At 39.7% G+C, this 25,566-nt stretch overlaps 3 protein-coding genes across 3 annotated transcripts; all 3 read right to left on the bottom strand.

Moving 5' to 3' along the window:
* Positions 1–7,934: 7,934 nt before the first annotated feature.
* Positions 7,935–10,070, bottom strand: foxc1a (forkhead box C1a). The gene has a single exon (XM_023965372.2). It carries the CDS (start codon positions 9,821–9,823, stop codon positions 8,408–8,410), a length of 1,416 nt encoding a protein of 471 aa, XP_023821140.1. The 5' UTR covers positions 9,824–10,070; the 3' UTR covers positions 7,935–8,407.
* A 6,817-nt stretch (positions 10,071–16,887) lies between these two features.
* On the bottom strand, positions 16,888–19,587 carry foxf2a (forkhead box F2a). The gene is made up of 2 exons (XM_004079376.5): positions 18,077–19,587; positions 16,888–17,311 (listed from the first exon to the last, which is right to left on the bottom strand). Exons 1-2 carry the CDS (start codon positions 19,020–19,022, stop codon positions 17,127–17,129), a joined length of 1,131 nt encoding a protein of 376 aa, XP_004079424.1. The 5' UTR covers positions 19,023–19,587; the 3' UTR covers positions 16,888–17,126.
* Positions 19,588–20,837: 1,250 nt separating this feature from the next.
* On the bottom strand, positions 20,838–21,614 carry foxq1a (forkhead box Q1a). Its single transcript, NM_001160467.1, has one exon. The coding sequence runs from the start codon at positions 21,612–21,614 to the stop codon at positions 20,838–20,840; it is 777 nt and encodes a 258-aa protein (NP_001153939.1).
* Positions 21,615–25,566: the final 3,952 nt, after the last annotated feature.

The following is a 25,566-nucleotide window of genomic DNA, read 5'->3' as shown; positions in this document are numbered from 1 at the left end:
GTATCAGCAGCATGAAAGTTTTATTATATTTGGTCAAAATTTTAAATCATAAAGTTTTTTTTTTTTTTTTTTAAGAAATGGAAGACACCTTAAAATGTTTTTTTTTTTTAATATTCTGGCTGTAATTAAAAAAACACCATAAATTTGTTTAGAAGCTCATGTTGTAAGATCTTGATCCTATGACTGCAGCTGAAAATGAAACGCGCGTTGCTGGCAGCGTCTTCACTGCCCGCATCAGAAAGGTGAAACCTTTATGTACCCTCGCAGCAGGAGAAGACACGGCCCCTGTCTTGCTGGCCTTATACTGTCCGCCAACATGTCCCCCACCCTGCAAATATTTCTCCGTCTTGCTTTGAAAGAAAAGACACTTGAGGCACTTCTTTGAGATCAGATATGCAGGACGAGGCATGTGCAAGAATCAAAAGGAAACGTAAATGCGAGCAGATTTGTCTCAGTTCGACATCCTCGTTGATGAAGCAAACTTGAATTGAAATTATTTATAAATCATTCAGTTTTGGGTTGTTGTTTTTTTTTTTTTTTTGCAGTTGCAGCACTTCGTAGATTGCGTCGTCTGTTTGAATCCTCTCATTTTCAACACCAGAAAAGCAGCAGAAGCTGAATCCAGGATGTCTAAAAGTGGACTGACTTAGACTCTTGACCTGTCAAGTAGTTGTCAGACCACATGTGTTTACACTCTTATACGGCTGAGGCCAGTCAATTATTTGGAGGGACTTTTTTTTTTTTTTAGGTTAAGTGAACAACCTCTATGATGCAGATTGATGGTGATGTCATGACAAGCAGTGAAGCACACAACCTTGGACTTTTGTAGGCTCCTGAGTGGCCAGAAGTTCCGGGCTGCGATTTGAAAGCTGTGCTCTTCCAGGTGGCAGAAACACGCAGCTGTTTATTTCTGTGAACTGCCGGGGACTGCGGTACTCCAAGCAGCACCAGTGCTTTCATGTTTCCCCATACCGCATGCCCTATGCAATCCGCCTGCCTGTTATGACCATGAAGTAAACAAAACATTAGGTCATCATAAATCACTGGCCAATGACATGTCTGGAGCTGAGATTAGACAGCGTGGAGCAGTGGAGCATGGACGAACTGGTCTCTCCTCCCGCAGCTCCTCCTCTTCTACTTGGTCCCAATGTGTAAGATCATTATTAAAATTGCAGCTCAATTAAGATAAGACTAAATGACTTTCTCTGTCTCCGACTTTGATGTGCAGGGGATTTTTCTTCTTTCCAAAGTTGAAAAACGGGCAATTTGAAAGGAGCAGGGGGAGACAATTGCTCCAAAGCGCGCTTTGATGTCAGAGTCACAGCATTGTAAGAGGGTTCGATTGGAAATGTTCACGGTTATTTTTTGCTGAGGTTAATTTCAGCCAAAGCTCCATTTTCAAAAGTGAATGCTACATTTCATTTGCTCCTTTGCAAAGAGTTTATCCATCTGGTGGAATGGTGTGTAAACATCTGTGTGTCTCCAGAACAGCATGTTCTGAAGCCTCACTTCTTTATTCAGACTCAATCAAACTCTGTACTATACAGTTGTAAAATTTCTGAAATAAAAAGGAGAGGAAAACAAGCTACAAAACAAGATTTTTACTATTTAAAAATAAAATCAAAATGTCAAAACTGTGTTTTTTTTCTTTTTTGGCTGAACCCATCTTTCAATATCATGGAATTTTCACTTGCATAGAACACGTATAATCGCTCTCTGGAAATAATTTAAGCAATCTGGGACTATTGTTCATCCTAGTTCTCTTTGTCCTAAAGTTCATGTATTTGCTTGACTTCTCACTGTAAACACAAAGGCAGAAACTTCAGAGGCCCATGCACTTGGGATGTTTATACGAGCAGGGAGCCTGGAGATGGAACAGAGATAGAAGTGCTGATCTGTGAAAGGAACCACTGCTGTATCGCCGCTGCTCGCCATCACACACAAACACCATCTGGCTGCTTCATGGTGCACAGACACAACCTCACACCCACATATCCTACAGATATTCAAGAAGATGCTCAGATAAGTTCAGAATTCATCCCAGCAGTGGACGAGCACTGGCTGACTTTTCATTTTTGAAAGTGACAACACTGACATTTGATGGTAAATCGACTTTCTTGCTGGTCTTGGATAGAGTTTCTCTCATTTGCATTCTTGACAAACTCTTTCAGCTTCTTTCTTCACCTCTCTGTTTATGTATGGAATATTCTTTACAATGCAGTGGAACCAGGTAAAGAAAAAGCAAATTAGTTAACTAGCAGGAGAGTAAACAACTGGCTGCTGAAAAGAGCGTCAGAAGGAAAGGGTTTTCCTCTCAGGGGTCAGAGGGCAGTTTGTATGTTGACACAAGCTCAGACAGCTGACATTAGCGATACACTCTGAATCACTGCAGAAAGCTGTGCAATGCTTTTCACACGAAGACCGGCTCAGGTTTCTTTTTAATCGTCAGCCTTTTATTGCATTTTAATGCCATTTCAGGCCTCGGGAGTCAAGATTTATGGTGCCAGTAGGATCTACGTGGTGACCATAGGCTTTTCCATCTGTGGTTCTGTTTTACATAAACCAAAAGTTTGCAGAAATTGTAAAAATGTGCAACAGTTGAGGCTGAGGTCAGTGTTATTCTTTTAAGCAGTTTGTTTTTCCTTGCCCGTGTTTCACCTCACACCTCTTTCTGCATAATAATTCTTCAGCGCAGCATATTGCGTGTGTGGAAAACAGGGGGCGGGGGGGGGGGGGGGGGGGGGTTGTACAGTGGAGGTTGAGGAGGTGGAGGGGCTGCAGGTAAATGTCTACTTCCTGCGTTTCTGCATGCAGAGACTGATTACGGCCTGGTTCAAACATGAGAACAGGATTGAACACAACACGCACACAGGCAGTTTCTTATTGTCCATCCTTCTGCAGCGGGTTGTGGGAAAACAAAACAACAGCTGAAAAGAATTCTTAAAATACTATTTCATGATCACCTTTCAAGCTTAAAATGATGCTGAATCTTGATAAAAACAAGTTTCACCATGGTGGATGCAAGGAATCCATGACAGAAATTGGTCTCAGACAAACAACTAATGATGAGGTCTCCAAACTTTATCTGAACTCCACTTGCTGAATCTGTCAGCAAAGCAGGAAGGACCGACACAGAAGAGGGTTTTTGTTGACACTGTGATTAGCTGCAGTAGCACTTTATCTGTCAAAAACAGGGATTTGTCAGATAACTTCATCGCCTCTGCGAACACGATATCAGATGTTGTCATCTCTGACTTAATCTGTCGACTTGTCTGCTTTTAATATATTGGCTTAAGTGTACTGTAATGGCAGAATTTTATATATTCCAACTGCCGTCAGCGGTTTCTGTCAAGCCGTTGTCAGCATCGCTTCCTTTACAGTTTTAGGCTTATTGTCTCACAGATCTCTCAGGTTGGATCCAATTTTATAAGCAACTTTATAGTATGCTGTAATGTAACTTGTAACCAATTTCATCCCTTAAATTAACTAAAGATGGTATTCAGAACTGTCACTCAGTGCTTTTTTTCAGGAAGCATCTTTTCATAATTTAACAAATAAAACAAGGAAATATGTTGATTTTTCTGATTTATTTTTCTTGCAAATTAACAGTTATTATCGATACTAGTAGGATTAGTGTTATTAAATTTGACCTTATTACAGATATTTTATTTTAAAAAACGTTTGAGTTGAAAATCATCACATTAACTAAAACATTATATATATAATATATATATATATATATATATAAGATATTTTTAAAATAAAATATCTTGCACATAAATAGATAGATAGATAAGTAAATATATTTTACATATACATATACATATATTTTTATGTAATAAAAATTATGTTTTGATGGCCTCTTCTTATGATTACATAACCATGTTTCACGTATGTACCTTCCATTTATCTGCGTTTACTTATGACGTGTTTGAAATGATAAAAAGGGAGGGGTGTCAGAGTTATGTAATTATCATTTGCTTACACGCTATTTTCACCTTAATATGATTGTCTCAGTTCTATCTTTCAGTAAGAAAATAATGACCTGAAAAGTTCTGATTATACAAGAATATGATGTTTACCGCCTGATTGAATGACCTACTTTTATGTTATCAACCCCGGTCACCAATAAAACCAGACTGGATACACGGAGAAGGCTTAACTCCTCTGTGACAGTTCGCGCTGTCACAGACCGATTCTCCTGCAGAAGTCAAAAGTTCTCATCTCCTGTGTGGTTCTTTTCTTTATTAAGGAAAAAGTCAGAACCCTGACAATATATATATTTAACTATTTACTATATTAATATATTATTTTTTAGGATCGAAATTGCATTTGTAAATTTATAACCTAAAAATTTTAGAAGCTTGAACAAAAACAAGGTTAGAAGTCCTGATTTAGTCGCGGCCTGCAGAGCGCGTGGTTGATATTTTCACGGCCTCGCGCTTGTAAATGAGATGAGAGCCGCGAAAACCCCGAACAACTGCTACTGTGGCTCAAATGGCAGAAGCTGGACGGCTCTGGAAGGACCCAGAGATCAAGTTTGTTCAGCTTCAGTCGCTCCTGCTGCACAGCAGAGGCTGCGTTTGGACCGCGAGTCTGCTTCATGGATCCATGCGCTCGTGCGTCCTGGTAGGAGAGCCAATACGAGTGCAGTTTGGCCTTACTGAAAAAATATATATTACATTAAGCTACAGACATATTGATTAAACTATTGTCCTTTTTTAACGTGGTTTAAAATTTAAAAAGGAGTGATAGGATTTATAACGCGTCTAAACGCAAAATAATTAATTAAAAGACCCCCCCCCCCCCCCAAAAAAAAGCAAAAAAGGAATTTTACTTATAATATAGAATCAAGTTTTGCACGTTTCTCCCTGTTGTTGTGACAAAGTCCGTCGTTTCCTGAAACTAATTTTCATAAATTAGGTTCAACAATGAATTATTTCATATTTCGCTGCATAATTGAAGCATTGAAGAGTTTGAAACTTTGAAACCGCGGCCCGAGCCCGAGCTGCAGAAAAGCTGGATTGGAACTTGAAGGCAACTCTGTTCTCTTTTTTTTAAAAGGTATTTTGCCAAGAATATTGGGGTTACTCGCAGGTCGCCCCCCCCCCCCCGGTTTAACTTCACACTACCCCCATTGTCCCGCAGGTTTCAGTGCCACTTTGTTACATTTCATTATAAGACGTTGCTTGATTACAGCGTCAAATCTCTTTTGGGGTATTTTCAGAATTCATTTTCTACAAAAAAAAAAAAAAAAGCTTTTATATGGGGCAGGAGAATGGGCTGTGGTGGTTATTTTCCCCTCTGAGAGACAAGTGTTGGACCTCCAACCTTCCTTTCGTTTGGCTGCAGCAGAGCAGACAGAACAGAAACAGAAATCGCCTCTATGAGCCCGTAATTAGAAACAGATGCGGCTTAGAGGTAAAACACAGCATTTTCCATGGAGTGAGCTGCGGTCACTCAGCCATACAGGTGCACGCAGCCTGCAGGGGCTCAGCAAGCCTGCAGCTCATTTATGCGCCCCCTCTTTCTCCACCCTCCCCTGTAAACTTAACGGGACATGGAATGACTTAAATACGCGTGTCCGACGTTATGCATTAGTGCAGCACTGTTTTGAGTTTGAGGGAAAAGCTTCTTAGAAAAGGCCTTTGGTAACTAATTTTTTTAATTGATTGAAAAATTATAAATTATATAGGCTACCTGGTTTGAAATTAAACGAATGTAAAGAAATATAATACCACTTTCTTGACCTGACTTTTAAGCTCGTAGCCCTATGGCACGTTTGCGTAAAATCAGATCCATGAAATTGTGATAATTTTATTTTACCCTTTAGCGGTCCAAGTATTTCGCTTTGGTTGCTTCCCCCTTTTGGCTTTACTTAAGGTTCTGTGAGAAACCATAAGTGGTGTCAGTCTTATCTCTTTTTTTAAACACCCATTTAACAAATCGCAATCAAAAGCGCAGTCCTGACTCTCCGAGTTTGAAAAGACGCAGCCGACACTGCGGTTTTTGTCTTTGCTATTTGACCCAAAAGCGTGAAGGAAGTTCGTGTTTTCAGGAATGTGGCGGAACGCTTCGGGAAGCCTGCGCGCAGACCGGAGAGGAGCTCTGCCTGCGCGTCAGGACGCCCTGAAATAAGATGTTTTGGAAGGAAGACGTTTTAAAGAGCTGCGAGCAACAATTGATGATGAGTGTGTTTTGTTGTGGCACTGGATTATCTTTACCATCTCTGCTGTTGGCTGTGAGCACAAACAAGAAAACAAACAGTCTGTTATCTGCTCCTCTGAAAAGGGAAATGAAAGTGGAATAAAAAATTATTTTGTGGCACAGATTAAACTCCAAGGGCCTGCAGAGGAAACTCTAGACTCCAGCTAATTAAAATGTCAGTTTCAAATCAAAACGTCTTATTTGCGCGCAGGTTACATTCTATGTTTTAAGAAACACATGGTCTAGGATCTGCTGGAACGCTCCTCATCTTTGTGCTCTGTTGCATTGTTGACGGTGCCTTGGCGGTCGACATTCTGCTCTTTGACCTCCCCGTCTCCCTCTCTGGCGTTTCCGTCTCATGAAAAACGGCTTCAAGTCTCTGATTGAATTTTATTTCTTCCTGACCATTTGTTTTCTTTTTTTCTGCAAGAGAGCCATCAATCTTTGGGCTAACACGACGTTTGTTTGTTGGACCTACAATTCGTAAAATGATCTTGGCTTTAATGGGCGCGCTTATGCACTGCTGACTTTCACAGAAAAATTATTTCATCTCCAAAGAAAAAAAATATATATACAACCAGGGGATAAAATAGATAAATAAAATAATAATTTCAAAACATAAAATACAATTTTAAAAACTGTAACATCCCAACATGTGCATTTTTTCTTCAATTTCAGAGTTTATGAGATAGAATTATTTTATTTAAAAAAAACTTAAACTAATGAGCAAAATTTCTATTTACGTTGACAAATGTTTTTTTAAGACTCTGACAAATATCTCCATTATAACAATATTATCACTAATATTACATAAAAATACATTGCAGAAGAGCTGCAGTATTCAGCTATTAGTAGATAATAAATTGGCAGTGGCCTTTTAAATTGTGTGTGTGTATGTATTATATATATATATATATATATATATATATATATATATATATATATATATATATATATATATATATATATATATATATATATATATATATATATATATATATATATATATATATATATATATATATATATATATATATATATATATATATATATATATATATATATATATATATATATATATATATATATATATATATATATATATATTAAATTAAGGGGTTTCATATAATTTTGTTGCAAAAATATAATCAAAAGTTGATCTTATCTTGAATAAAAGCGAGACGTTTTCTATTAAATATTTGAAAAATCTGTTTAAAAAATTGGGATGTTTTATTTTGATATTGCTTAAAGTAAATACTATAAAATGAAGAAATGCTTCAGGGAATAAAATCCCGTAGAATGAAAAAAATTAAAGACATGAGCTCCTTCTCCAGGTCAGCGTCACAGGTCAGGAGCGCAAACAAGTCGAGTCCAGCGTCAAAACTGAAGGGAACAACGGGAATACTTTTGGAATGAGTGGTATGAAATTAAGTCAGCGCTGGTATTCGCCAGTAAACACACATCGCGATCCAAAACAAAGTTGTGCCGTGCGCGTGTGTGTGTGTGTGTGGGGGGGGGGTCTGCTTCGTAAAACAATCTCACCCAATTTAAATACATTTCTCAACAATTAATATTATCTTATTTAAATAATTATAGGAAAATACTCCCCTGTTCTATTATTTTTTATTATTTTTTTCATTTTTACACAAAGTTTAAATAATTATTGCTACAAAATTAGTCAAAAAATGTAAACACTTGTACTCATGTCTTCAAAAAAAGGAGGCACGTTAACTCACAAAAAATGACAATTTATTAAAAGAAAAACAAATCCTTCAGAATAGTTATCAACAAATAAAGAATCTTTAAAAAGATGATATATAAGCTACGTTCCTTCCTTTTTCCATGTTTTCTTTTTTTTAAAGTCTGATAATGCAGCAGCTTTTGGACAGTTGTGATCATTTAGATTAGAAACACTTTTGGGTGTTTGGTCCATAATATCCGGCTACAGTTTAGAAATAAATTACTATATGCAATTTACAGCTTCCAAAAAAGTGACACATCTTTTACATATAACGCCACAAAAATAACAAAAAAGAGACTTACGTGATATCTGTTGTAACATTTGTTCTTTTTAAAAAAAGCAAAGATCAAGTCTGTTGTGTTTTTCTGTCTCAGCCCAAAAGGGATTTTAAAAATGGCAGTTCAGAGATGTGGGGGAAGGTTAAGGCTTTTTTAATTTTTATTTTAGTTATTTTTTTGGTCAGAACTTGCTGCAGTCATATACAAAAGCTCCCGAAGTGCGATAGATGGATTGGCTCGGTGGGAATGACATCTGACAGCTGTTATTCCCATTTACAGATGAGTTATTCAGGCCAATTCTCTGGGATTCAAACATCTCCCGGACTGAGTGGAAGTTCTGCTGCTGTGCCGGGTAAGAGGCGCCCAGGTGGCCCAGGTCTCCGGCCTGGTTCAGATACCAGGAGGCAAGCCTGCCCTGGTGGGAGGGATGGCCCTCCTGGCCGGAATTTAGATTCGCGTGGGTCAGAGAGGATGAGGTGGTTGTGATTGAGTAGTCAGGCAACGTTTCGTCCACGGTGGTGCTCGGTGCCAGATGGTTGGCTCTGTCCCCAGCGTAAAGGCTCATGGCTTGCATGTTACAATGATATGTGGCGTTGGAGGTAGTGGAGATGGAGCTTTGGTTACAGGGTGAGCTATAGACAGACGTTTGACTGGGAGAATAGTTTAGGGACAAAGACGGGGTGATACCTGTCCTGCTGGAGGCGCTGAGGCTGGAGCTGAGCTCCGACGCGCCCTGAGGAGATCCGCGCAGAGAGGTCATGATGTTGTCCACGCTAAAGCCCTGCGTCGAGGCCTGCCCGTGGTGCTGCTCGGAGCTGTCCATTACGATAGAGCGGCTGGAGGGGATGCTGTGCGGGCTCCCGCTGGACATGCTGCTGCTGCTGTCTGGACTCTCGATTTTGGGAACGGTGTTTAGTGAGGGGGAGTTGGCCTGTGGCGGTGTGACTGTCCCGTTCTCGGTCTTTATATCCTGGATCCGGACGGGCTGAGAGCCCTGCACCGGCTGCTCCTGCTCCCGGCCCTGATGCCGCGGCGGCAGCTCCTTCTGCAGCCGCTCCTCCTTCTCCTTTAGCGCGTCCTTCTTCTTGAACCGCCGCCTCCGGCGCAGGAAGCTCCCGTTCTCGAACATGTTGTAGGAGTCCGGGTCCAAGGTCCAGTAGCTGCCTTTCCCGGGCTTCTTGTCATCGCGGGGCACCTTGACAAAACACTCATTGAGGGAGAGGTTGTGTCTGATGCTGTTCTGCCAGCCCTGCTTGTTGTCCCGGTAGAAGGGAAACCTCTCCATGATGAACTGATAAATCCCATTCAGGGTCACCTTCTTGTCAGGCGAATTCTGGATAGCCATGGTGATGAGCGCGATGTAACTGTATGGGGGTTTCACCATATCCTTGGGTTGAGGCTGGGGGGTGTACGGTCCATACGCCCGGGCCATGCTGGCGGGGTACTGGTCGTGCGCCGCGTGAGAGTACATGTTCATGGGTGCTGGCATACCCGTGTACCCCCCACCGGCTGCAGCCCGGTAGTAGCTGGGGTCGCTGCTGATGTACGGCACGACGCCCAGAGAGTTCGGACTGGAGACGGAGTATCGAGCCTGCATGACTTCACGCTCAGAGGAAAGCTCCAAAATACGCCGAGAGCGCGCGCCACGCGTGTCCCTCTTTTGAAGACGGTGAAATCACAGCTCCCCGCAGCACGTCACGCAGAGAAGAAAAAGAGGGGAACGTTTTGAGCACGGAGAAGTTTGCTCCGTCTAAGCCGTCCCCATCCTCGAGACCATGTGAGACGCACATTGATTGAAAAAGTTCTAAACTTTGGACATCCGTCAGCGCGCAGCACTTCTGCGCAGTTAAATTCTTTCCTTCTTTTTTTGCTGTTGGGACGGGGATGCCCCGCCCACTAAAGTGCACAGGTCGTCCAATGGGAAGTCGGGCCGACTGACACTTTTGGAAGTACGTTTGATGAGGTGCTGGAACTCCCAACCCACTCCTTCCAAAAAGCCGCAGACAGGACGGAGCAGGTTGAGGACAATGATCACGATCGCATCATTCAATCAGTGGATTGATTGGACGATTGGTAATAAATAAATAAATAAATAAATAAATAAATAAATAAATAAATAAATAAATGTGGCCTTAATCAATTGCTTGAGAGATTAAAAGATTCCAACCCCACGGGGGTAAAAGCCAGCCTTTGGTGCATTTGCACATCTTCTGATGGGCAGTTTCAAGTCAACACCACAACCAGCAGCCCCGGGTGAGATCAAAGCAGGAACAGACCTCTTCTTCCCTCGCAGCGGGCGTCTGAGCGCGATCACATTACTGCGGGAATTAAAAGACAATTTGTGCTGAGCGCGCGAGCCTCCATCCGCGCGCGGGCGAGCGAGCGAGGAAACAAATAGCCCTGACTTCGACACCCCCAAGCGCGCTGGCGTCAAATATTTCAGAAGCTTCCATAGGGCCAAAAGAGAAAGTTCATACGTTTCTTTCTTTTTACTCAAATTTAGTTAATTATCTTCAACAGAGTTAATATGTATATATATACATTTATTTTATTTTACAGTTTACACTTTTGAGCAAGTTTCTGGGCCGTTTATCATCTCTAAAATCTGCATGAAGAAATAAAAGGCCGTAGCTGCCTTACAAAGAATTTAAGGCCTTATTTTTTAACCAAAAAAGAAAAAGTCGAGTCTCGATATCTGCGTTCTCCCGTCGGCCCTAGCGACGACGCATGAAATTGTTAATGACCATTGTGAGGCAAAGTTACAGTTCCAATCCTCCGCAGGGCGTCTTAATTAAATGTCCGTGCGGAGGCCCGCAGCGCTGCGCCGGTTTCTCCTTACATGGACCTGGGCATGAACTTTTTCCACCGCCCTTTGGCTGTTTACATAATTCAAGCCGGGCCTTTTACTAATACCACAGTCTGCCCACCCAGTCCTCCTCAGCTTTTCATTATTTAAAGCATTCTCGACTGAGGCTCACTGGAAGGCTTAGTCGAGCGTCAAAATAATACACAAAAGAAAAATGTGCAATATGGATGCTGGCTGTAACCATCTAAGGAAAACCCTCATTTCTGCTATCATTTATTTAGAGTTCACTCCTTTATTAATAGAAATCAAGTCATTTTAACTGTAGCCTATAACTAAATTCCGACTCTGTTAAATTGTAATTGTTTCTTCTAAAAACAAAGTCCTAAACAACTAAATGTATTATATATTATTCAGGTCTGTAAATACTACGCCAGATGGTTCAACCAAATAACTATTCAATGACTTGGTTAATGAAAGAGGTACATTTAAAGTTAAGAAGAAATAAAAATTAAAATTAAAGTCCTGTTTAGATCCATATCGTTGCTGCCCTGAGTCTGAAAGGGAGTAAGAGGAGAGGACAGAACTAAAGCCCAGATTTACCGTCATATTTGTGTAGGGCCTCCCTCTAGTGTTCATGACTAGTATTGTTAAAAAGGGAAACTTTAAGTTGACTATGACTGGTGAGATGTCATAAAATATATATATATATTAAAATATATTAAATTTAGCTCAACACACGTTTTTGAGACATTCAACGTAAAAATGGGCAAATGTACGCAATAAAGATGCAACGATTCACTTTCCCCACAGTTGGATTTACAGATGTAACATACTGTTCGGTTTTAAACCGAAAACTGCAACATTCCTAAATGGAAAAAATATTTATTAAGGAGTGCTGCCCCCTAGTGACACGTCTCAGTATTACAATACACTGACATACAGGACATGCAATCTGCAAGCAAACATGAAAACTCTTCAGAAATAGGATATTCAAATATTGACCATCTGCGTATGAAAATGCAAAAAAACTCTTCACACGAGGACGAAACAAAAGACTCTTTAGTGAATTATGTTAAAAGCAGTAGATTTAAATAACATGAATGACAATTTACAATTTCCAAGAAAACTATATATATGCCTTTCCAAAAAAGCTTGATCATTTCTTGTGTGGTGGCAAAAGGGCCTAAATAAATAAATGCATACATACAATTGAAAGGAACGAGGGGGGGGGGGGGGGACTGTACATAAATGTGATGCTTGTTTATTGTGAAATGAAATTTAAGCACATACTCATTTAACTGTCTTAACTATACATCCATCCATCCATCCATCCATCCGTCTTGCCCGATGAACTGATATTTTATTTTGTGAACTGTCATTTTACTGTTGTTTATTGCGTGTGGTTGTGTGTTTTGCTACCGGACACCTGAATTTCTCTTTGGGAGATTAATAAAGTTTCTATCTATCTATCTATCTATCTATCTATCTATCTATCTATCTATCTATCTATCTATCTATCTATCTATCTATCTATCTATCTATCTATCTATCTATCTATCTATCTATCTATCTATCCTCTATTCCAGCTTCTTCCCATTTCCGGGTTGTTAGGTCCATGTTACTACCAAGTAAAAGTGGGGTTTGCCAGTTCATCAAAAGAAAATTGAGATTAAATATGAATATTTTGTCTTTACATTTAGTCATGAAGCATATGTTTTTGTTTAACTCCTTGATGCCTACTTATACCTTTTTATCTACTTTAAAGTAAAAGCATGATTTTTTTAATAGCTGTAAATAAATTCAGGCATCCAGGGGTTTTCCTAATTATGTAAAGTAGCCCTTCAGGGGTCGCTAAAGCAAATCAGCTTAAACTGATTCACACATGTAAATTTTGGCAGAGAATTTCACACCAGATGCCTTTCCTAACATGGCCCTTTATTTTATCTGGACTAGGGACTGGCATAGGGGCCCCCGGACTTGGGCCCCTTTGCGGCTACACAATGGGGCAGTAGCCCAAGGACCCACACTGGATGAACCTGGGAATTAAACTCTGGTTCCCTATTAGCCTGTTCTGCACTTAAAGTGAGTGATCCAGCTGCAATTTCCTAACAATGTAAAGAACCAAAAACTGTCCGAGTTAAGTCAAGCACTGCAAACAAAATATCTCAGCTGTAAGGAATGTAAAGAACCAGTTTTTGAATGCAGAAGAGATCAGTTTCAATCTTCTTTTTTGGAGTATGGGATAGTCTGTGGATCAATGAGCCAAACATTTTCTGTTATTTTTACAATAACTTCCGGTAACAGAACACAGCAAGTAGGAATGGTTGCAGTTTCAGTTTAAGAACTAAAAAACTCGCTCCCAAAATGCAGGACTGCTTGTGGTTCCTAGAATTTATAAAAGCATAGTTGGAGTAGAGCCTTCAGACACCAAGCCCCTGTTTTATGGAATAAACTCCCAGCTCATGTAAGAGAGGCCGACACAGTTTATAAATTCAAAGTTAGACTTAAAACATTCCTCTTTGGACAGGCTTATTGTCAGACTAGTTAGTATTCAGAGATTATTTACCTTTCTGTTACTCTTTTGAAATTAAACTTAACAATAACAATAAAGCTGTCACTAGGCTGCTAGAAGTTTGAAGCTGGGGAAACTATGGAGCACTGGGGTTCTGTCCTCTTTTGTCATCTACTTCTACTCTCCTTCTCTTCTCTATTCTTGATTATTATTCATCATTTAGTAGACTCCATGCCTCTGTTTGGTGCAGTGCGATTCATGTACTGTCCCTCTTTCCCTCTCCCTTCCTGGCGAGTGGGAGTGCTTCCAGATTTCATTTGGCTCATCCGTGCTCCTGTACCTGACCGTGTACCTCGTCTCTGGCTTGCCTCTACTACTGCTCCTACACTTGGCTGTGGATCCTGTCTCCGGCTCGTCTCGTGCCACCAGCCTTCCCCCAACTTCATCTGGATGAAGATCATTTGCTGGACTTTAAATATGTAGTTGTGGAGTTAGATAAGCTAATTCTTCTCTAAGAGTTCTGGTACACCGCCTGTTCGTCCTTGGGAAGAATCCCTCCTTCATGTTGGCACCTGAGGTTTCTTCGTTTTTTTCCGGATTCCGTTTTTATTTTTTAGTTTTTCCTTACTGGGAAGGAGGGTCTAAGGGCAGGGATGCCAGTTTAGTTTAGTCTGTTTAGTTAAAGTTTTAGGATTATCCTATTCAATTCTATGCATTTATAATCCTTTCTATTTTATGTTTACCTTAAAATTACCAGTGCGAAGCCCACTGTGATGACTGTTGTTGTGAATTTGGGCTATTTAAATAAAATTGAATTGAATTGAATTGAATTAAGGGGCTCCAGAGCCATCTTTCTTCTAACACCACGCTGCTTCAGCTGTAAAAGCTGCTGTAATATGAGTTTTTTTTACAGAGGTGATGAGCATATCCATGAATGTCCGGTACTAGGTTTAAAAGACTAAACGTAAAATCCAACATCGGAGTTGGAGCACGGTCTGACACTGATGCTGGACTAAACCCACACCTAAACTGCCTGTCGCGTGCACACTCATACAAATGAAGTCTGCTTTACTCACCCTTGTGCTCACCTCTCTGTGGCCTGGCGGGTCAGAGGCTGCAGACTTCCAACCTCTCATCCCCCACACATTTATTTCACAGTATCGATGCTGCAGAATTATTTCAGCTGGGTACCTTCACTGTCCACTATGAAAGTGCACAAAAAAACCCAAAACCATTTCTCACAGTATAAGTGATAACACTGAAAAGAGGATTGGTGAACACACTTGAAAGTGATTAGAAGATTGATTACACCTGTGAGATGTTTGTTCATCAGAAAATGTGTAAATGTTTCTGTGAAATATTTTTATTTTTCAGGTTTGAATAATTTTTATGTGTTTTTGTTACTGTTTAAATGCTCCAATTTTCTTTAACTGTTGCAAGTTAAACAAGTTGGTCAGGAGGGCCGACTCTGGGACAAGACACTGTGGAAGGAGAAGTATGTTGGAGGAGGAAGCTGGCCAAAACTTGACAGTGGAGGTCCAACAGTATCTGTAGACTGGAGCTCCTCTGGGATAGAGTTAAAGATTTCACAAGTAATTTATTCTCATGCCTGTTAAACTCCACAACTCTTTATACAATCCCTATGTCTCACTTCTTTTCAAAGTCTGTGTATTTCTAAACACTTTTTTCATGTTATTTATTTTACAGTATATTTTGTACATTTTGCAAGAAGCAAAACACCTCAAGACCTGTCTTCATTGTTGAACTAAACTTTAAAGTTCTCCAATATGCTGCTGAGACAATGACATTTCCCCAATGGGACCAGTATGGTGTTATCTTTTCTTGAATGGCAGCCCTTGGAAGACTTGGCCTTTATGAGAGCTCATCAGGAAACTACTGTGAGTGGATTTGGGTTTCCTGAGGAGAAGCAGTTCGAAGAGCTGAAAAGTAGATTTATTATTATTATTATTATTGTCATTGTTGTTGTTGTAATTACAAATAGGTAAATGGAGTGACCTGTTAAATTGAAAATTGGGGCCAGTGTTTGGCAACTAAGCCGCCATCAGTGTGTGTGAATGTGTGTGTTGATGAAGGAATGTGACTGTAAAGCGCTTTGGGCCCTCAAAGAAGATTAAAATTATTTTATAAGAGTATGTAATTTCCCATTCACCATGTTTGCGCCATAAGGAACCAGATCCAGTAACAAAAATGTTTTATATCATACTGTATTTCTTTTACTTCTGTAAATTTTCAACCTTGAAGAGTGACGACCAAAGGAAAGCAATTATTAAAACTCTTGATGTATTTTTTTAAAGAAAGTAAATTTGTGTTGAAATGGAAATCTTGTGTGTTTTTTTTTTCCTCCTTTCATGGATAGACCAAAAGAAAATGAAGGACCTAAGCCAACCCCTCTAAAAGAAGTGATTCATGATGGAAAGGACAAACCTGTCGTTTCAGGGACAGAAACATCCACCACACTTCCATATTTGCTACAGTTGATTGACAAGAATGAACAGATTCAAAGATGTGACTGATTTGTGTGACAGGCTAATCAAAGACAGCTGAGAAGCATGCAGCAGAGCAAAACCACACCTGAGATTTGTTTTTTGCTTTTTGTTCCATCCAGTAAAAGTGATTTTGACAACCAGAAATAAGGAACATGCAATCAAACTATGTAACCTTTCAGAGCTAAAATGTTAGCAGGTACTAAAGAAAAGATGTACTTTTTTCAGGACCATGGACAGCAAAGACAGGACTGAGCTATTGAGTATAAAACTGTGACTGCAAAAATATTTATTAATTACTTTTGCCTTATTTTACACATGTGGGGTAACCTCCCTACACTTTATTTAAAAGAAAACGTCCTCTGTATCGTTTATGGCTAAATCACTTGACACTCAACTGTTCAAACATTCCGTTATCTCGAGCTGCTCGCGCGTGCCGCTAGATGGCACTACAACATTGACTCGGAAAAACGTCAAACCTGCTGAGTTCTGATCGCTAGGATTAAAAAATGCTCAAACAAGTCGCGAACCAAGTTAAAGGAGCAGCTGAAACTCAATGAAATTCTTTTGTGCTATAAAACATGTGATGGTTTTTAATATAAAGTGTAGAAATAAAAATAAAAATCCATGACAGTCTCTATTGAAAGGATATTTTAACATGTTAAATATTCCTGTATTTATATATTTTGCAATTAAAACATCAATAAAATAAATATTGACTTCAAAACGATAAAAAATGAATTAGTAAGAGTGTCTAATCTAAACTATTTTAATATATCTCTAAAAAAGCCGAGAGTGATTACATCATTGTTTGATTCTGAAGAGAAAAAAACAACAGCTGAATAAGGAAATGTTTATTTTCCGACATAGCATTAAAAACTTCAATCTCATTAATTACAAGTGTTTCTGACAAACCGGAACCAAAGACAGTAAAACCAAAAGTACACATTGACAGGGTTTTGCTTTTACATGAAGTCCTTGTGAAACTTTCCCACGTTATCCAACCGGAAGCAGGTTTGCATTCATTACTGCGCACACGGGGAAAGAGTCTGTTGGCGTTGGCTTGTGTTTGCCCCTGTCACATGACGCAAGGCTTCACATCGTGATACACGCTTTGGTGCTGATGATGGTGATGATGATAAAGTTGGTGATAATATGGTCCTGCAGTGCCGGGATGAAGAGAGGTGATCCCATTCAGGTTGAAAACTAACTCCTTGTCGCGCGCAGGAGCAGTGGCGTGGCTGGAATATCGGGACAATCCCACTGAAAAAGACACAAAGCAAAAACCGACAAAAAATATACAAATATATTTTAATTAATGAGGAAGTTGAAGTTTTTTTTAAGCAACATACTATAATATTCAATGAATTGACTGGGATGAAAAGACAACATATTTTTCTTTCAATGCAGAATGAATGACAAGAAACTTATTTTTGGAATAATTATATTCAAACAAAACTAAATTAAACATATTAAAAATCTGAATCAAATTTTTATTTGCATTTGTCACGTGAACCATGGATTGTATTTTGAGAAATGTGCAGAGCTTTTTTAGCAAATATTTCTTCTCGGAAGAAAACGGTTAAAAAAGCACAGAATAAAAAATGTAAAATGCGGACAAATAAAAACTGTTTTAAATCAGTATTAAAGGATCTTAAATTAATGTCTTCAGAGTTGTGACCTTAAGCTTTACGTCCTTAAGTAAGATGGTTGTTTCTTATGTCCACACCATAAATTCATATAACAAATATAAATAGCTATTGTCATTGCATTATTACATGATTTTTTTAATTTCTTGGTTGAAATATTAGAGGTGGACTTTGGAGAAGTGTTTTTTTTCCTTCTCATTTTCATCAAATGCAAGTTAACAACCATTTTTGGGTCTTTGGTTTATTAATTGATCCCGTATGTGATAAATTCGTGTATTTTTTTTTTTTTTTTTTTTTTTTTTTTTTTTTTTTTTGCTTTTAAAAACTGAAGTATTTGCTTTGTTAATCAGAAATATTGATTGAAATCCAAACGATGTACCTGTGCTTTCATATGAATCTCGTGCGTGATGGTGCAGATAGCTCTGCTCCAAAGAGGAACCTGACCCGCTCGCGTGCACGGCCCCGGCGTCTGGGCTGCTCGGAACCAGAGGTGCTTGTTTGATGTATGAGGACAGTCCCGGTGTGCTCCACTGAGAGGCTGCGTTTGCATACGACGACTGGCCGTCCAGCGCTGGGGAGGACTGCTGGGGGCTGCTGCTGTAGTCCGGACCATAGTCTGAGTTGGAGACCGCCTGACACGCAGCCATGTAGTTTGACCCTGAGTTTGAGGACACATGCTGGCAGTGGTATCCTCCTCCGAGTCCCTCAAAGCCACTGGGAACCGTGTTGCCCATCAAGTCTAAACTGTAGCTGGTATGACATCCCAGTGAGCCAGAGGGGGTTTGGAAATCAAAGTTCTGCGGCACCATCGCAGCACCGAAACCGACGCCATTCACCATCCTGTACAGAGGCTTGAAAGATTGACATTTTCTGCGGAAGCCTCTTGGCCTGCGACGAAAAGAGCCCTCTTCGAACATGAACTCGCTGCCGGGGTCGATTGTCCAGTAATGCCCCTTACCGGGTCTGCCCAGTCCTTTGGGAAGTTTTATGAAACACTCGTTCAGGGACAAATTGTGTCTAACGGAATTTTTCCATCCTTGATATGCCCCCCTAAAGAAGGGGAATCTGGCCTGCAAGTACTGATAGATCTCACTCAGCGTGAGCCTTTTGGACGGAGAGCTTTGTATTGCCATGACAATCAAAGCAATATAAGAGTATGGAGGCTTTTCTGGGCGCCTCATACCTGAACTTCCTCGTTTTCCTTTTGCTGCGTCATGGGCGCTCTCCATCCCCCGGTGAGCATCTAGAAGAGCTGCGCTCTCAGCTGGTCTGGAGCGCTCAGGATCCGACGGATCCAAATGCTGCTGCAGAATCTCGGTCGTCATTTTTGCGCTTGTTGGTAGATTCCAGCGGTGTTGCGAGTTAAAAGTGAAATTTTACCGTTCACTATCATAACGGTTTCCGTCGGAGACGCGCACCTTTCTAACAGTGACATGAGACCACGCGCTGCTCTCTCCTCTCGCAGTCTATGCCTGGCGGTAATCCCAGACGAGAGGGGAGACAGCACTCCCCGTCTTAACTTGCGCAGATACAGGTGGCCGAATCCAACTGGACCACCTCAGTTCTCAATTATGTCTGTTCCTTTCAACCAAACCCCCTCCCATCCCTTAAATCCTTCCAAGCTGTTGGCAAGGAGCTCTCCCTCCCCATCTGGCGAACATCCAAAGGAGCCGAACGAAAAATATATCCCCTGTAACTTTCAGAACTCACAATAAATGAATATGTCCTGTATAACCGATTTCCGATGGCTAAGAGGTACTCTCGTTTTAACGACTCTTTTACGCATCTTCTTTTCATTGCGGGTTTTCCCTTCAGGGGTCGCCGCAGCGAATCCGCTTTCTCCATCTAACCCTGTCTTCTGCATCCTTTACTCAACTGTTTCCTAGCCCTGGTCCTCGAGGCACACTGTCCAGCATTTATTTAATCTAACCCTGCTCAAACACACCTGCCTTCGATGACTGTCATAGTCATGCTTCTGCAGAGCCTGATGATGAGCTGAATCAGGTGTGCATAAGCAGAACAACCTGGCAAACACGCAGGACCAGTCAGTGTGACTCGAGGACCAGGGTTGGGAAACACTAAACTTACACACCAGCTACCTTCATGTCTGCGTTCACTGCATCCATGAACCTCCTCTTTGGTCTTTCTCTAGACCTCTTGCCTGACAGCTGGCATGCAATCTCCAAAATTCTTTTTGATATGTTTAAATGTTTAAATCAAAACTATTTTTTTCAGAAGAAATCAACCTAACCTCATTTATCCCACAACACAATGGGCCACATGGTTGCTCTATATCAAAAGATAGTTTTAGTTATCTGAGATTATCGCTCCTTTCCCCATCGGAGCGTGCCAAAACCACACACAGCGCGCCTTACTAGGATTACATTTGTAAAGAGATACAAAAAAAAATCAAAGAAAGTGTCGTGAACCTGATTTTTTTTAAATTAACCTTATATTTAAAGCAGTAAAATTAGAATCAATAAAATACAAAAAATTCAGGACTACATCTTGAAGCCAGGATGTCAGGATGAACTATTGGTTGAAAATAAATTTCCTTGAGCATTAAGAAACTTAAAAAGAACTTTTGTTAATGTAAATTTGGATTCAGCGCATCCAGGATGCATCACTTCCTGCACACGTGATGTGACTTAAGTGACGGAAATGTAAATGTCACATCAGGAATATATACAACAGGGAATTCCGCAAATGCAAACAATGAAAGGGCTCCAGGGCTTTTCAGTTTTGAAGATTAAGGTCAAAACAAGGAAGTCTCATTCTTTGTGGACACCTGCTTGGACATTTTGTTTTCATAAGTAACAAAAGCAAACACAGTCACAATTTACAGCTCGTTACTTTTTATTGCAAAGTTACTTTTAAGGAAAAACAAAATAAAATAAGAACAAAGTGCACATTCTAAAATGATTCTTCAATGAAGTAAAAAGGAGATTTAAATATGTGTTCTGTAACCTTTTTAACGAAAATGTAAAAACTGCTTTAAATAAAGACGAGATGTGAGCTTTTCATAGAAAAAAGACCCATCTGTGATTAAAAAAAATTAAATAAAAATAAAAACACACAGTAAAATCTGATTCAAGTTGAAAAAGTCTGTGAATTTGCTTCAGTAATGTTGCGTCTTCCGTCTATGAAATCATCCCAGAGCTGTAGGCATTTGGGTAAAGATGGCAGGACGCACTGAAGTACGGAGCTGGAACAGGTGCATGACGCGCCATGAATTCTGGGCAGTAAGGCCAGCTGACGGCGGGAAAGAGAGGGGGGTGTCCTTCATTCAAGTCCCTTTTGAACGGTTTGCTGAGGATGCTGTCAATAGCAAATGAGCTGCTGAACTTGGGACCCGGATCAGTTCTGTGGACGCTCGAGGACTCCTCTGCGCGCGCGGAAACTTCCTGCTCTCTGCCGAACCTTTTATTGATGCGCTTTCTTCTGCGCCGGAACACCCCGTCAGCAAAGGTGTACTCGCTCTGGGGATTCAGCATCCAGTAATTGTCCTTTCCCCAGGGTCTGGACGGGTCCCGAAGCACTTTGAGAAAACAGTCATTTAGAGACAGGTTGTGTCGGACAGAGTTCTTCCAGCCGGTGTAGCTGCCTCTGAAGAACGGGAACTTTTTCATCAGATAGTCGTTTATGTCCGCCAAGGTCAGACGTCCAGAAGGAGAGTCCCGGATGGCCATGGCGATCAGAGCAATGTATGAAATTGGGGGCTTGGGTCTCCGTGTGTACGGCTTGGACTTACTGCTCCCACACGGGGTGACAGGTGAGGGGCTGTGGGCCACGTCTCCATCGGATCCCAGCTCTTCCTCTGCGCAGACAGGAGATCTCACGGCAGCCCCCTCTGCATCACAAGACATTTCCAGGTGTTTCGTATCATAATAGTTTCCACACAACACCTCCAGCTTCATCCTCACTGCTATCTGGGAGCACGGCTCAGTCTTCAACTCTGTGGAGTCCTTTGCGTAAAGCTCTCTGTGCGTCAGGACGCGAAGTGTTTTTGAGTCTCTCCAAAGAAGTGCGCCTCTGCAGTCATACCTGTCACAGCATCGAAGCTCCTCTTACCTATACGGTGCGCTATCAGCACCTTTTATCCAGCTCACCTCACGACCAGCCCAACGGGAGGGGCCAGAAGTGATTTCAAAAGAGGACAAAACATCTTTACAGAGCGAGAACTTATCTGGATAAAACACAAAAGAGGCAAATAACCATCAATTGAAATTCCCATTTACAAGTAATAGTATTTATTTCCACCCATTAACTCTGCAAAGTAGTTTAATCTGTGACAGACGTGACACCTGACGTGGTTTTCACCTGAAGCTGTTTTACCTGAGACGCCAGAGGGCGTGTATTTCCATAATAAAAGTTCCGGGAGGATTTTTTTTGGTACCCCCACGAAAGGTCTTTATACCAAAGAAAAAACTTCAGATATCTGTCAAAATTTCACAATATGAACACACACATGGCAGTTTGTTGCATCATTAAAAATATTCATTTTTAACTTGGAAAAAAAAAGTTTTTTTTCATAGCATGGAGATATTTTCACCAAAAATATTCACCTTTGTTTATGCAACCTATTATTTTGAGGTGTTTGCTCTGGTGTGGCTGCTCTGATTTTCCAGTAATGATCTGTTTGTGCTGTATGTGATAACAAAGCTGGGCTGAAGTCACTGTTGTGAATAGTTTCCCTTTAGGAGTATTTGTGTAAGCAAACCACACAGTGACAAAGAGTCCAAATTAAACATATTCGTTATTTCACTTCAAGCAGCAGCTTGTATAGAGGTCACAGCCTATTTTTCTGCACACACTGGCATTTTTTCTAATTACAGACTACGTTTTGTGCTACGGCCTCGTAATTATTGTTATTAATATATTTTTTAAGATCCTTGTTATTTTTAAATCCTCTTTAAGTATGCAAATGTGATCTTGATGTCTTCTTGTAACACTTTTACATTTCAATTTAATCCAAAAGATTACAAAACAAAAAAGATATTAAATCTTTTTAATGATAAAACTATGTAGTATACATTTTAAGTTAAAAAACTAAAACCACTAATAATGAATGCTCTTCTACCCTAAACATTTACTTTATAGACATTTTTGTAGATGTTTTAATTGAATTTATTTAAAGACCTTGCAGCTCTGTTTCCCTCAGTTGCTCAGTCTGATTTACACAAGTGTTATGAAGTTTCTAGGCACCTTGGAAACAATAAGCAACTACAAGCCGCCTCTTTGCAGACACTTAAAATAAAACCTGTCTTATCTGACAGGTTCAGTTTTGGCAAGCGACTGGTGTAAATCCACAGAATGAAATATAGTTTTGATTGAACAATAAAACAACAACACCTTCAACCAAGCCATAAAAATTCCATCTGTCACAATACAAGCTGATTTTAAGATTTCAAATAAAAAGGTTTAGTGCAGTAGCTCTGACGTTAGTTTTGGCGGGTGAGGACACTGATATTTGCATAGTCAGACTTGTAGTCATGTGAAAAACAAAAGTATGATCGCTGACAGGGCCAAGGTTAGACAGACATAGCTTTCAGAAAAATCTGATAACCTTTTAGAATGTTTACATTTTATTTCTATCAAAATAATAAAGACGAAAAAACTACATGAAGGAACTGACTGGCTAAAAGATCATTTTCAAGTAATTTTGAATAACGTGATGTTAGAAAAATAACCAAAGTAGTTGTAAAAACTGACCAAAAATTTGTGTAAGTTAACCTAAAAGAACCCAAAGCCATTTTTCCTTGACCTCTTATGACCTGCATTGCATCCAAAAGAATGGAGATTTGGGTTTTAATGAACACAGTATAGTTAATTGGAGCACCGTGACTACATGTTTAGCTGAAATATTAGCTTGGGTATTAAGAGAGATGTACCACTAATTAGGTGGACCACAGAACACATTTCTGATGTTTTTCTCTTTCACTGATGTTACCATGAGTTCTGATGGGTCAAACAAAAACACTATGCTCAGAGAAACTAAAAAATGTTGTTGTTTTTTTTTACCTGTTCAAAGAGTTAGATATTTACAATTACTGAAAAGAAATTCAAAAATTTAGTACCTTTAAAAAAGGAAATATAAAGTATTTTACAATTACTTGAGGTAAAATTCCAACAAATATGACAAAGCAACTTTCTAAACCCAAGCTAGATCATTAGGTCCTCCATCAAGGTGAAGATAAGTGCTGCATTAGTTAAACTTTTAAAGATGTATTTCTAATTGCACACACATAAAAAATCAAATTGAATAGTCAAATATATCTCCTTCTAAATATAGTGCTAAAACAAAAATCACGTTTCTGCCCATGTGGCAAGAAGGAGCTAAGGTGTGGTTTTCAACCTCGGATAAACTGTGAGAGATTAAAAAGCTGATAGCTTCACACTTTTGCATTAAATCTGCATCGCTGTTGCTGAGTCTACGGAGAGATATGTGAGGAAACAATACACCGAAGCTCAACAGTCATTGTCTGAACTTGTGAGACAAAACACAGTCATGAAATCCAAATACCTTTTTACTGTTTATCAGTGGAGGTAATGTGTTTGCAGATTTTACAAAGAGGGCAATCATGTGAAAAAAATGACACAAGGACATGGACTTTACAGGTACATTTTTTAAGAGCTTTTTGTTGCATAATGGGCGTTAACCAAAAAGGAAAATGATCCTAAACTCTTTTATTTGATAGGAGAAATAACTCTTTTCCATATTTGAGCACACATCGTTGAAACATCATGCACATGCAAGAAGAACATGACTGGTTATAACAAACATGTTCCCAACATTAAGGAAAAACAAGAAAATGCATAACATATCAACGCATGCATACAGTACATATCATCACAGCAATGTGGTTCGGTCAGTATTTTAGAGCACAATTTCCTAATAGATTAACCTTTAAATGTGTGTAGAAACTATTTCCACTTTGCAAAACATCTCAGTCATGTAAACAGCGGTTTCATATGTAAAAATGATCTGTGAAGATGTTGACTGAAAGCCGGTCATGCTTTTGTGTGCAAAGCTCTGGGTGTCCTCAGATCTTCCAAAATTTGGCTCAAGAATCTTGACATTTAAGGTGGGTAACCTCTGAGTTAGGGGCTCAATTGCACCTTTCCTTTTTTTTCTCCATGTGATTTATGAAAACCGTTTAAAAATGCGCCCCACCTGAAAATGTTTTGTCAGTCCCTAATAGTTGTATTTTGACAGCTATGTTTTGAAACTACTATTCCAGTGTCACAGTGTTTAACCGGCACATTGTGGTTTTGCACAAACATGTACATGTTCTTAGTCATCATCAGAAAGCTTATGGAGCGTTTCTTCATGATGGTTTCACTCTGCCTGTTTCTTCATGTCTGTCTGTCCATGCCGTGAAAAGCATGCATTTTGTGTCTTTTTTGAAAGTTCTTGTTTAAGTTTCTCCTTTAAAGTATAGTTGTTATCTTTTGTCCTCCGACTATAAAGAAGTTAATCTGTGAAACCTAAATTTAAAGATAGCTTTTAACAAGTTCTTTCATGTTTCTTGGCAGCTGGAGGAGCCCTCAAAGAAAAAGTAAATGCAAGTTCCTGCCTGTTTCTGGTGTGTAAGACGTTTGTTTTGGTCTGGTTTTTTTAGGGTTAAGTGAATTGGGCACAACAGGTTGTGAAGAACTGCTGCAAAAATGCAAAAACAATATATCCATTAGCAGAAAGGTGATCAACTAATAGAAACACAGAATTCTTTTTTTGGAAACGCTAAACGGAGAACTTGCATCGGTTACGTGATATCCACAAATAAAGTAATGTTAAAGACATGTTAATATTAAATAAACAAAAATCAATCAATTACATAGTGAGGTCTGTGTTTTATAGGTTTATCATTT

The sequence above is a fragment of the Oryzias latipes genome, chromosome 17 (genome assembly GCF_053564925.1).
Source record: "Oryzias latipes strain Hd-rR chromosome 17, Olatipes_Hd-rR_3.1".
NCBI classification, from domain to species: Eukaryota; Metazoa; Chordata; class Actinopteri; order Beloniformes; family Adrianichthyidae; genus Oryzias; species Oryzias latipes.
This window is presented reverse-complemented; position numbering and strand designations above follow the sequence as displayed.

What these genes read in the sequence shown, in the direction of transcription:
- foxc1a (XM_023965372.2), bottom strand. Translation starts at nt 9,823, where the DNA reads ATGCAGGCTCGATACTCCGTCTCCAGTCCGAACTCTCTGGGCGTCGTG.
- foxf2a (XM_004079376.5), bottom strand. Translation starts at nt 19,022, where the DNA reads ATGACGACCGAGATTCTGCAGCAGCATTTGGATCCGTCGGATCCTGAG. An exon ending in AGATTCATATGAAAGCACAG is followed by an intron (nt 17,312 to 18,076) that starts GTACATCGTTTG and finishes TGTCTTTTTCAG; the next exon opens with TGGGATTGTCCCGATATTCC.
- foxq1a (NM_001160467.1), bottom strand. Translation starts at nt 21,614, where the DNA reads ATGAAGCTGGAGGTGTTGTGTGGAAACTATTATGATACGAAACACCTG.